At 39.5% G+C, this 12,691-nt stretch overlaps 1 protein-coding gene across 1 annotated transcript; it reads right to left on the bottom strand.

Moving 5' to 3' along the window:
- Positions 1 to 992: 992 nt before the first annotated feature.
- On the bottom strand, positions 993 to 4,726 carry LOC120717378 (cell surface A33 antigen-like). Its single transcript, XM_040005319.1, has 7 exons — positions 4,585 to 4,726; positions 4,141 to 4,307; positions 3,342 to 3,555; positions 3,074 to 3,238; positions 2,842 to 2,958; positions 1,822 to 1,945; positions 993 to 1,695 (listed from the first exon to the last, which is right to left on the bottom strand). The coding sequence occupies exons 1-7, from the start codon at positions 4,628 to 4,630 to the stop codon at positions 993 to 995; spliced, it is 1,536 nt and encodes a 511-aa protein (XP_039861253.1). The 5' UTR covers positions 4,631 to 4,726.
- Positions 4,727 to 12,691: the final 7,965 nt, after the last annotated feature.

Below are 12,691 nucleotides of genomic sequence, written 5' to 3'. Positions count from 1 at the left end.
ACAGCCTGGTAGTAACAAAGTGCCAAAAGATGCAATTTCAAATTGGCTCTTTGCTAAGTTGCCTGCAGCCAACACACTGGGGCGGCTGTGGCTCAGATGATGGAATTAGTCATCTACTGATTAGAAGGACAATGGATCAATACCTGACTCTTCCCAACTCTTTCAGTTGCCTCTGATGTATCCATTGGAATTTGAGTAAATATGGGTAAATGTTAGAAATCGCTGTTTCTAACATTCATGAATGTGTGTTAATGAAACTTGTAGTAAAAAAGCACTTGCTCCGATGAGTAGAAAGGTGTTAAACAATCCATTTATAATTTTCCCTTTGGATTAATCTGTGAGTTAGGTGCTTTTTGTTGGCCTAGTATATTGTTGCGAAGTTTGAAGATGATCCATAAAAAAAAGATTATATCTATACAACTTTGGCAATAGACTGCTAACAAGGAGACAAACAGACAAGCGAACTCGATTACATACTCTCTCCCTTCAGGGGGAGAACAAGGGGTCATTCAAGACTTTTGCGCAGTTTTGTAGCAATCAAAATTCAACTTAATGAGTTCCATCAGTGTAATGTATGTTGAGTTGGCTCAAATACCTATGGTGGTAGCACGTACAAACTCCAAAACACGTACAAACTTCAAAACACGTACCAACTCCAAAACACGTACAAACTCCAAAGCACATACAAACTCCACATACAAACTGCTATTTCTATTTTCTCATGATGCATTCAATTCAGTTTTATTTTATTGAAATTTCGCCAAATCACAACAACAGTCTTCTCAAGGCGCTTAACATTGTAGGGTAAAGACCTTACAATAATACAGAGAAAATCCAACAATCAGATTACCCCCTATGAAAAAGGACTTTGGCGACAGTGGGAAGGAAAAACTCCCTTTTAATAGGAAAAAACCAGCTGGGGCTGAGGGGAGGGAGACAAGGCAAAAGACATTAATTCATTTTGCAGGTTTCACTTAAGCAGTAAAAGATTTTTACTGGTTTCTGTCACTGTAATCAAGTCGATCTCGGCTACCACCATAGCGATCACCACGGTCATCTCGACTGTAATCGTCAAGGCGATCTCGGCTACCGCGATAATTGTCACGGCGATCATCAAGGCGATCGCGACTTCCACCATAGCGTTCACGTTGATCATCAAGGCGATCACGACTTCCACCATAGCGTTCACGTTGATCATCAAGGCGATCCCGGCTACCACCGTAACGTTCGCGGTGATCATCAAGGCGATCCCGACTACCACCGTAACGATCGCGCTGTTCATCGAGGCGATCTCGACTACCACCGTAACGATCACGTTGATCATCGAGGCGATCTCGACTACCACCATAACGATTACGTTGATCCTCGAGGCGATCTCTACTACCACCGTAACGTTCGCGTTGATCATCAAGACGATCCCGGTTACCACCATAATGGTCACGCTGGTCGTCCTGGTACCGGTGAGAGTCTATATCACTGCCCTTGCCTTCATACCTTTCTTTGCTGCCATTGTAACTGTACTGATCATCTGCAAACTTCTGCACAACTTCTTCGACTCTGGAAATATTTTGAGGTGCCACATCATTATCCTCATTCTGGCTGGCCTGTTTTTTCTCGCTGTTTGACTTGTTGTCCGAGTATGGTTCTTCACCTTCGGCAGCATCTTGGTCGTAATACCTCATTTCTTCAGGGGAACTAGGAGACAAACACATGAAGGAGCTGGATGGTTGATTGACTGAGATACTTTCAATAATTGTTTTAATCAAAAATTGTTTAAAACAATTTACAATGACAGAAAAATCCAGAACACACAGTACGTACCCCTCAGGATATTTATTCTTCTTGCTCCTTCTCCGACAAAGACAGAAGATGAGAATCCCCACCACCAGGAGCCCTGCGAGGACTCCTCCTATTATAGCTGCTGTGGACCCAATTTTCATGCTGGCTGGAGAAAAAAGTAAGTTAATATAGTTAAGTCAGGGTTAAACCTTTCATCCAGGGTTTAAAGCTTAACTTTGAGCTGTTGCTGGTTGTCAAGTTATGTTTTGGAGAAGGTGAATTTCAATTGCAATTATTGAAATTATTATGTCAGGCAATTTAAATCACATGGTCATGGTAAAATAATAAAATGCTGACCAATATGTCGATATGGCAGCAGTCCTCAGACAAGCTGCTTCTTTTTATAATGTAATGACAACTCTGCACTCACTGTGATGGCTTGTCAACCACAACCTGTTAGCCAATGAACGTACCCCAAAAAAACTAAGACTCTTTGAAACTAAGACTGGACAAAGTTTACAAAATGGCTCAATGTTTTCTTTAATATGATCCAAAATGAGTGACCAAGACCATAAACACATCAGGAAAGTGTTTACAAAGGTCAAGCGAAAAGCTGCTTTCTCATAGACCTCAATAGGACCTGAAGATTGTTATTAACCACAGCTATTGCCCCCTGGTGGCCATTAAAAAGAATGCAGGCTTAAAGCGCTTCCATTTTTGTTTCGTTTATTTTGTCATATATCAGCATTTCGGGGTTAGTATCTCGCAATTTCAGCTAACTAGGTATCATGAAATTCTGACTTATTTATTTCTGTTCGAATTATATGTGTCTGAATTTTGAAGTAATAACCAAAAATGTCAACTCAGCTCTACATAACAATCCCCAGCCCCCACACTCCCATATTTAGAAGGTAAATACTACATTTGCAACTAAGATGTCATCTTGGTATCTACAATAAGTTTGTAAGAAACATTGTTCCAAAACAGTCAACTGTTGCAGCTGGTGTAAATGAAGATAAGTGGAAACTGCAAAACTGAATTAAAAGAAGTTGGAATGCTCACCAGGCATCACAGCCAAAGTAAAGTTGCAGCTGGCAGAACCAATTCGATTTTGTGATGTGCAAATATAGTACCCAGATGTCTCCCTTGTTATATTGAAGAGAGATAGGACTCCATCCTCTGAAAAAGAATGACAAAGATTAGCTGAAACAGTGCCGAGTAATGCCTTTTTTTCCAATCTGCTGCATTTACACAGAGCACTTGAAAGTGACATATTGCTAGTAGAAGAGCATACTTTGAGTTGCTTTAGGTGGAAATTGTCTGGGACTGTTGTCGACGCTAAAGCTCTTCCAGTCGTAGGTGGGTGCTGGGGATGCCTCCTCAGACAAACAGGTGAGTGTAACATTTTGAAAATATTCTGCACTTCCCTGAAGCTTGCAGATTGGTGGAGAGGGAGGGACTACAAGATAAAAACAGCATAAACAACAGTTTTGATTTTACGTCATTTCTGAGATTGTATTTTGGAGTGTAAGAGGCTAATCTATCAGTTTGCTAATTCTCACCCAGGACCACAAGGGAGGTGGTGGTACGAGTTGTTCCATCATCGTCACCATATATAAGGACACTGCACTGGAAATGGCGGTTTTCCTGCATGGTGAGCTGTGTTAAATGCAGTGTGCTCACTCGAGTGTTAGGGTCAACGTCCAAGGATGCTCTGCCTTCATAAGCTGGGGAAATTTCAACCGGTTTGCCATACCATGCAGTAGCCACAGGTTTCTTGAGAAAAATAAAAACAAGCATAAGATATCTGCTTAGTTTAATTATGGAAGTAATATTTGTAAATATTACAAAATACAGTGGGTTACATGCAAAACAGCCCGTAAAGCCCTTTACGGCATGCAAATGAGGCATATGTATGATTTTATTCTATACAGATAAAACGCACTGTTTTAGGAACAACCTGGAACTAGAAACTACCAGCTTGGACAAATAAAAGCTGTATGTAGACTTAACTTCTGGGTTATCTGATAGGTGAAGGAGTAGTTTATACACATGAAACCATACATGAGTCATTCACCTGTTCGTTATCCACTGGGACAAAATCATTACAATATGAGTAGGAAGGAACCATGTTACATTCAAGTAAAGTGTAGAACACACTTTTCTTTTCATAGAAATTCTATTTTATTAAAACTGTAACTGTCTGTTTTAGGACTATAGCATATTTAAGACTATACTATATGCTATATTATATTATATATTAATACTATAATCCCAAAACAGCCCGGAATCTTGAGTAAAATCAGTAAGGGTCTACATAAACATATATTTAGTATTTAGTGCAGTAATTTCCCTTCTTACCATTGGGTCTCCAGTAATTTCTGGGAAGACTTCCCATGTGAGTATATAGTCAGTCAATGAGGGATTTGCAGGGACCCAGGAGCAGGTCAAGTCAATGCTGCCTCCTTTTTCAGCCTCATATTCATTTTTTGGAATGGACACCTGAATACTCTTGCAGCAGGACAGCACTGGAATAAAAATGAATGACCAGTGTCTTTTAGTTTCTTGTGCTTCTTTAATGATCACTTTAAAAACTAGTTTCATGAATATGACCAACTCAAACTTTTACATTTATTTCAAGGCAGCTGTCGAAAAGAAAAATCTGAATGTCTCCTTTGAGTAAAACGATATCCTGTTCCAGGTGAGTAGCAAGAAGTTGGGTTAATGATTAACACAGGCGATAATACCATAAAGGTGTGGCAATGGTTTTCACAGAAGAGAAAAAACATAAAGCATAAAGCGTACCTGTGAGTATCAGAAACAGCTTTCCCCATACAAGCTGCCTGTCCATCGTCGATTATAAAAGAGAATTTTTAAAAATCCAGAAAAACTTTTTAAAAAAATGAAAGTTTATGCTTTCAGTCCAAGAGCGAGAACCCGCCTAACCTTCACGGTGAACTCCCAGGTGTAAAGAAGTTGACTCTTCCAGGTAATAAATTAGCAGCTACAAGTCACATGTCACCTCTGCTCCAATCACTGATCTGTTTCGCTTTTGATTAAACCTAGAAACTAGAGCTGAAAGTGATAAGCAGGGAATACACATGAAAAAGAGCTTATATTCAATTTAACATACAGACAGATGGACAGATGTAAACAAAACAACAGAAAACAACAAAAAACTTCATGTGTCTCTCTCAAGTGTTTCAGTATTATTAACTTACAAAACTGGATGGATTTTGAAATTTTGACCTTCCTGGAAAGCGAGATTGTCTGTCCGCAGCTGCTGTTGTGCTCAGTTTGACCTGCAGGATGCAGTGTTGTATTGAAAATTTTATAACAAGCATTATCTAGCAGTTACTCTAGCACACCCAACATAAAAAGCAAATGAATGTCATTGAACAAATAATTAACCTCTTTTTGTGTTGGCTGAAGCTGAAGCTGCTTGAAAAAGAAATTACTGTATGAGGCACTTGTGCAGGGAGGAAGAAGTGACCTTCGCTTTAATACAGTGTGCTCGGTCAGAGGCTTTGTGGCATTCAGACGCAGCCCTTGATGATGCAGTCCTACAGACTGATGAAGTCTTAAAGTATTCAGCCTTTCATACGTGTGAGGTTGAAAGCTTTAACCACTGAGGTTTAGCTTTAGTCATTTCATGTGTGAGAGAATCTAATAGTTCCTACAAAAAGTTGATTCTGTTCACCCGGATGTAGCGTTTTCAGTGGGAGAAGTATTTCATCAAACATCCAAGTGACTTTTTCACTCTCAGCTGACTTCAGGTTTCCCCAACCTTATAAACAGTACGTTTCATAACAACTTACAGTAGGACCACTGAAGGAACAACAGGCTGTGAGGTCAGTTTTATGCTTAGAATTCTGCAAATTTTCATGACCATTGATTAGTGACCATTGATCAATGGCCACCAATCAATGACCACTGATCAATGGTCATGAGTACCATTCACAGAGAGTCAGGGGATTCCTGCAATCACAGCATTGTAAGATGGTGAAAGATGAACTCTTAGGCCCCTCCTCAATTCAGAGAAGGTCTTTCAGTTTTTACATAAATGGCCTCCTTGACTCCCCGCTGAAACCAGTGTTCCTCCCTGCCTGGCCTAATGAGTTAGCTTTTCTGTGTTGTGGTATCTGCTTAGCCAGAGGTTGTTTGGTTTCAGTTTGCTTAGGTACAGTGGTCGGACCATGAGCCCTGCAGGTTGCCACGTTTATTTTCTCATGATACATTCAATTCAGTTCAGTTCAGTTCATTTCAGTTCAGTTCAGTTCAGTTCAGTTCAGTTCAATTCAATTTTATTTACATAGCTCAAGGTGCTTAATATTGTAAGGGGAAGACCCAACAATAATACAGAGAAAATCCCAACAATCATATAAGCCCCTATGAAAAAAACACTCGGCAGCAGTGGGAAAGAAAAAAGTTTTAACAGGAAGAATCCTGTGGCACAAGCAGGCTCGGGTAGGACGGGACAAATAATAAACTAATTTCCATGATTTAATAATTTATTCTGAATTGTTCTATAAAATTAATAATGCTAAATTAATTTTGTCCAAATTCTCCATGTAATGCCGGCCGCTGCTACACAACATTCTCATGTTCATAATTAGTGTTTTGAATGTACCATCACTTTCATATTTACATAAGTGTTAAAATGACCCTGACTTTATTCTGCAAATTTATTTTAACAGGCTGCTTGCAAACAAGTCTTATATGAAAAGGGGCACGGCTGAATTTGAAGTTGTCATGCTGCCCACGGAAAAATGTTCTTGTTCTATCATCTGATTATTTTTGCTACTACTTACTTTTCCAACTTTCTGTTGTTCCCATCCTGGCTTTTTGAGATCTGTTGCTGCCATTTCATTTAAAATGAGCTGATATGTTTAATGTTTTCTATGTTGTATTAAAATAGATCAAATATGGCTTTGCGATTGCATTCTCTGCATTCTGTTTTTTTTTAAAATTTCATCTACATGTTACCATTTTAGGTATTTAATGTACAATTGAAAGGTATGAAACATGTTTTCCGCTTGCAACATCTGGCTTTTGCAACATTTTAAACAGAATTATTTAGAATAGAATAGAATTCAACTTTATTGTCATTGCACATGCACAGGTACAGGGCAACGAAATGCAGTTTGCATCCATCCAGAAGTGCTTTAGTGATATAGATATATTACAATATATATTAGCAATAGTATAGATATGTAAGTATATTACAGAAATGGGTCTATTATGGTATGTTATAATGTACACGGTATGAAGTATGTTGTGAATATTCTATAACTATAAGTATGTACAGGCTGTAGTGAGTACAAGCTATGTACAGGCTATGAACAGGATATAAATATGAAAAACTATACAGAATATGAAATAAATAACTTTACAGAATCTGAGATATACAGCTATACAGAAATGGGAACTATGCAAGTTGTAAACAGTTGTAGGATTAAAAATTATCGAATGTACAGAATGATTATTTACACAGAGCTATACAGTAGTGCAGTTAAGATAAGTGAGGGTGTAGATAGTTTCTACAGAGGCTATATAAAGTGCTAGTGGTTGTGAGTGGTGGTTCAGTCCATGTTATTATTGTGTGTTTGAGGGTACAGTTGTCCATGTGTGTGTGTAGGTGGTGTGGTGTGTATGTTCAGTCCATGTGTTAACGTGGGTCAGATGTCAGGAGGCAGAGTTCAGGAGTCTGACAGCTGTGGGGAAGAAGCTGTTCCGGTACCTGGTGGTCTTAGTCCGGAGGCTCCTGTGGCGCCTCCCAGAGGGCAGGAGGGTGAAGAGTCCATGTGATGGGTGACTGGGCTCTTTGATGATTTTCCCAGCCCTTTTCAGACACCGCTTCCTGTAAATGTCTTTTATGGCAGGAAGTTCGTGCTCCGGCGATGCGCTGGGCAGTTTTCACGACCCTCTGCAACGCCTTCCGGTCCGAGGCAGAGCAGTTCCCGTACCAGACTGTTATACAGTTGGTCAGGATGCTCTCGATGGTGCAACGATAGAAGTTCACCAGGATGTCTGAGGACAGGTGGTTCTTCCTCAGAGTCCTCAAGAAGAAGAGGCGCTGGTGAGCCTTCTTGACCAGCTTGGAGCAGTTGGTCGTCCAGGTGAGATCGTCGGAGATGTGGACTCCCAGGAACTTGAAGCTGCTCACACGCTCCACAGCTGTCCCCTTAATGTGGATGGGTGGATGTGGGTCAGCATTCCTCCTGTAGTCCACGATGAGCTCCTTGGTCTTCTCGGTGTTAAGCAGCAGGTTGTTTCTGTCGCACCACTCAGCCAGACGATCCACCTCCTCCCTGTAGGCGGCCTCATCGTTGTCACTGATGAGGCCAATCACCATGGTGTCATCTGCAAACTTAATGATGGTGTTGGAACCATCAGCAGGTCTGCTGATGGACACCTGTATTATTGAATGTGGTATGTGGCTCTATAGTGTAGTGAATTACACAATGACTTTGCAAGAACAAAGGTATCTGGTTCAGTTCTAGTCAGAGACACAAATCCTCCTTGGGGTTACGCCAGGAAGGGTGTCCAGTGGAAAACTCGTGCTGTGACAAGGGAATAAGTGAAAGTAGCTTTATTTGGACACCTTTTGACTATATTAATAAAACTGAACTGAATTGAACCAGCTGAAATGGGAATTGTAACAGCCCAGCCATCATGCCGGAATGTTTTATTTTCATTTACACTTTTACGCCGTCCAACAATATTAGGATTTAGATACCAAACTATGAATACTATTTGAATGTACTGAACATTTAATTAAATTCCTACATGTTGTAATATCGGTAAATTAAAAATGCACACAAAAATGTGCAGAACATGTCAATTGACCACTATGATTATTATCCACTCTAGCATCCACTCTGTTACCGTGCAAAACAGTGACACGGGTCGTCAGCAACACAGAAGATGGTTTTTTTGTTTGTTTTTTTAAGTGTATCTACCATGACATTAATCAGCTGAAGCAAAATGTTTTTTCAGAGCTCCCTATATACTATATGCTAGCGGTGTCAAACATGCGGCTCGTGGGCCAGAATCGGCCCAGCAAAGGCTGCACTCCAGTCCACTGGGCAGGTTTGGAAAATGTGAAGGAGTGCATAGATTTTTATTTTACAGGTCCTCACATTGATTAAGTCTCCTGCCATTAAAATTAATACTACACCAAAGTAATTAAGTACCAGATAAACAGTTACAATAATTTGTTGGGTTTTTTTTACAATGAGTTCAAAGAAAAAAGGACAATCAGCACGTAGCATGAGCATATGACAAGCATAACACTAACCCACTTTAACCCATTTTAAAAAACTGAAAGTACAAGTTTTTTAGATTTGTCACCACTTTGCCAAGGTCTGGAGGAAGAGCCAAACTATCACTCCCAGAGCAGAGGGAATTGGTTATGATGTTGAGAAACCACCCAAGAAGCACCGAGGCTCAAACCTGCCATAAACTGGAAAATTCCGGAACACCAGATTCACTGTCCATTGTGAAGCAAGTTGTACAAAATTGCGAACTGAGACCAAGAAAGAAGCCCCTGCTCCAAAATCAGCACCTTCAAGCTCAGCTGAAGTTTGCAGCTGCCCACATGGAAAGGCCTTCTTGAGAAATGTTTTATGGTCAGATGAGGCAAAGATTGAGCTACTTGGCTACAATAACAAGAGGTATGTTTGAAGGAAAATGAATGAGGCTTTCCAACTTTGTTTCAAACTGTAGCATCATGATGTGGGGCTGTTTTGCTCTCAGTCATACTGGTATGGTGCACAAAGTGGATGGAATAATTAAGTATATGAAGTCAGCAGCTAGACAATTTAAACTTGGGACATGGTTGGGTAAAAAAAACAACAGGTCAGTGACCTCAAACGCACTGGATCTGGAATGGATCTGGATCTTGGAACGGCCTTCAAACTGCCCTGTAGAATTTTCAGTTATCTGTAGTTTACTTGAGTAATTTTGTTTCCGGGTAACTTTTTACTTTTACTGTCTGCATTTTTAAATAAATATCTGTGCTTTCTATTCCTTACATTTTCAAAACAGGCAAAGTTAGCACAACACCGTCCATAAGATGCAGTTGTAGGCCTTCAACATCGAGCTAGCCCCACAAAAGAGAAGCTAGAAGAACATAAAGGGAGTGATGCTTTTTAAGTGGCAGGTCATTTTAAATGCAGTGTTTCTATCAGCTCAACAAACATAATTAAACACACAAACTGTGTCTACAGTTTGTCACACAGTGTGTTGCTAGCTTAAAGGTCCAGCTGCTGTAATTCACAGGAAGAGAAAAAAATGAGACCTAACTTCACTCCACGATGGAGAAAGAAAGAGGAAGAAGGGAGGCCATATTAAAGGCAAGGACTGCTCAGTGGTAAATGTAAAGCTTACATGTAAGTCCTCATGTTTTAAAATTAGATATTGGGTCTCTACGTGTGACGTGTTTTTTCATGTACTGAAACGTGCTGCACAACAACCTGTTGCATACTAACTGTGCTATTTAAAGACTGCATGAGAAGACTCTGCAGGTTAGTGCAGGATAAACAGGTTAGTTTGCAGTACTGTGGTTATTCACAGTAAAAGTAAAGGACTGTGTGTGACCGGAGGACAGTGGCTGTGGTTTCATGGTCAGTTAGATCACATCAAGTGTAGCAGAGATGTTGCTTAGATTCATTTACTGAATCCCACCTTCATACCAACCTTATAGTGTCTTATGGAGGACTTATGAAACATCTGCTTACATTTTGTTGAATTCAGGTGAGGGCGTCTTGATGCATGCTCAATCATCCAGGTAAGTAAATCTCCAAACGTTGATTCTGTTCATCTGGACGTAGCGTTTTCAGTGGGAGAAACATTTCCTCACTCATCCAAGTGACTTCTTCAGTCTCAGCTGACTTCAGGTTTCCCCAACCTTATAAACAGTGCATTTGCATAATGACTGAAACTTAGCACCACTGAAGAAACAATGGGCTGGGAGGTCAGTTCCTTCATCTTAATTAGAGAATTTGCATAATTCAGGTGAGCACAGTAAACCTCAGAGCAGCACAGGTCAGCTGATCACAGCCTGTACACAAAGAAAATCTGCTGCAGCTCTCAATAGAAATTATTCTGAGCTGTGAGTCACTAAAGCCACTAAAACTGATTTTAGAGTTTCCCACCTGCTGAATGCCACTTTAACATCGTCCCCCTCCCCATTTTCCTGGTCAGAGGCAAAATCACCCTCCACAATGCAGGCAACAGAAAATAGAGCTATTTTTTATTTTTATTTTTTTCTCCTCTCATGTTTTACTTAACTGATTCATGTGTAGTGCCTTTGTTATAATTGAATTTAGACTGAAATAAAGTTTGTTTCCTATATACTATCATTTAATTATTACATGTTCAGTGAGCTTTGCACAAAAATAGCTGGTGGAAATTAACTTTTACTTTCTTACTTTGATTACACTTCAGAGCCTGCACTTGAGTAAAGAAGTTGCTTCATTACTTTTACTGGGGTATTTTTTTAAACACTAGTGTGTGTACTACTTAAGAAGACCTTAAAATTATTAAATATATGTGGGCTATGCTTAAAAGCCAGATCCGTGCCAGGAAACCAATAATTTTAAATGAACTCTATAAATTCTGACGAGCGATCAAATATCCAACCACAAGCTTGCTTATGGCTATCAAAAGCATCTGGTCAAGGTGCAAGATGCTAAGGGACATTTCACCAAATATTAGTGGGGGTGTATGTATTTGAGGCTGAAGATTTTTGACACTGTGTGGATTCAAGAAAATCCAAAAACAAATTCAAACTGATGTAGCCATTTTTTATTTTTTCAAAGTCAATAAAGATGTATACTTTACCCTGGAAAATGAAAAGTTCAAAGAAGCCAGTAAAAGCTCATTCATCCCCGTGTTCGATGTATGTAAATGTCTGACCACAATTGTAGATATGAGAGTATGTAGTTGTCTGTTTCTTTATATTAGCCCTGTGATGGACTGTCAGCCAGTCCAAGAATACCAACACCTGGGGTATACACAAGCCCACCATGACTCTGGATGAAGGGATAAAATGATAACATTAAAAACTGAAATATTGAATTTCAGAAGCACGACACTTAAAAAAAAAAAATCAATCAATCTATATATATATATATATATATATATATATATATATATATATATATACACACACACACACACATATATAGGTCTAATTTAAGAATTAAAAAAGGCACTCTTTTCCCTATAAAGTACGGTTATTCAAAGTGGGGTGAAAACCGTCGTACTCCTGGTATATTTTGATATATATCCTGGTATAGATCAATGGACAACATGCAGGAAGGGGTGGGGATATAAGGAAATGTGTTCTTGATTTACATGTTTACTTTTTCCATAAATAAACAGAAACAGCAATGATATCAGAGATAGTAAGCAAATATATGAAAAAGAAAAAGTCTTTGCATTGTTCTTCTGTTGCTTCATGCTTTGTATATGTTTTTGAAGTAAGACGGTCTAATCAATGTTTTGCTGCACCACACGCAGACAAAGCATCAATACAAGTTCATAAATCCCCAGTAAATAGCAATACAATATTTCTCCAGATATTTCTGTGAAATAGTCTGTGCCTGAGTCATCGATTAAGATGACTGTGGGTTGTCACACATTACGCATTTTTTTTAATTCCTCTGGGTATATTTTGTTTTATTTGACTTTTAAGTGGCGAGTCAAACCAGCATAAATGGCTCTGGGCAATTTTCAGGGCTAGGGTTGATGTTTTCCGCGATTATACTGCGCAGGTCCGCTGGGTGATCCGCCCATGGCCTGTTCAATTCAAAAATTATTGTGTAAAGAAAACAAGATGCCTGTTTAAGTATGTAAATAAGCCACAGCTCACAACACGCTCCACTATGGTCAGACTAGGTCCCTG

Source organism: Simochromis diagramma, unplaced genomic scaffold (genome assembly GCF_900408965.1).
Source record: "Simochromis diagramma unplaced genomic scaffold, fSimDia1.1 OVJJ01000501.1, whole genome shotgun sequence".
In the NCBI taxonomy this organism is placed as follows: Eukaryota; Metazoa; Chordata; class Actinopteri; order Cichliformes; family Cichlidae; genus Simochromis; species Simochromis diagramma.
This window is presented reverse-complemented; position numbering and strand designations above follow the sequence as displayed.

Bases quoted from the DNA above. Each gene is read 5' to 3' on its own strand.
- LOC120717378 (XM_040005319.1), bottom strand. From the start codon at position 4,630: ATGGACAGGCAGCTTGTATGGGGAAAGCTGTTTCTGATACTCACAG. The intron at 3,556-4,140 runs GTAAGAAGGGAA...ATTTTTCTCAAG, and splicing joins AAATTACTGGAGACCCAATG to AAACCTGTGGCTACTGCATG. The intron at 2,959-3,073 runs GTATGCTCTTCT...ATTCTTTTTCAG, and splicing joins TCCACCTAAAGCAACTCAAA to AGGATGGAGTCCTATCTCTC.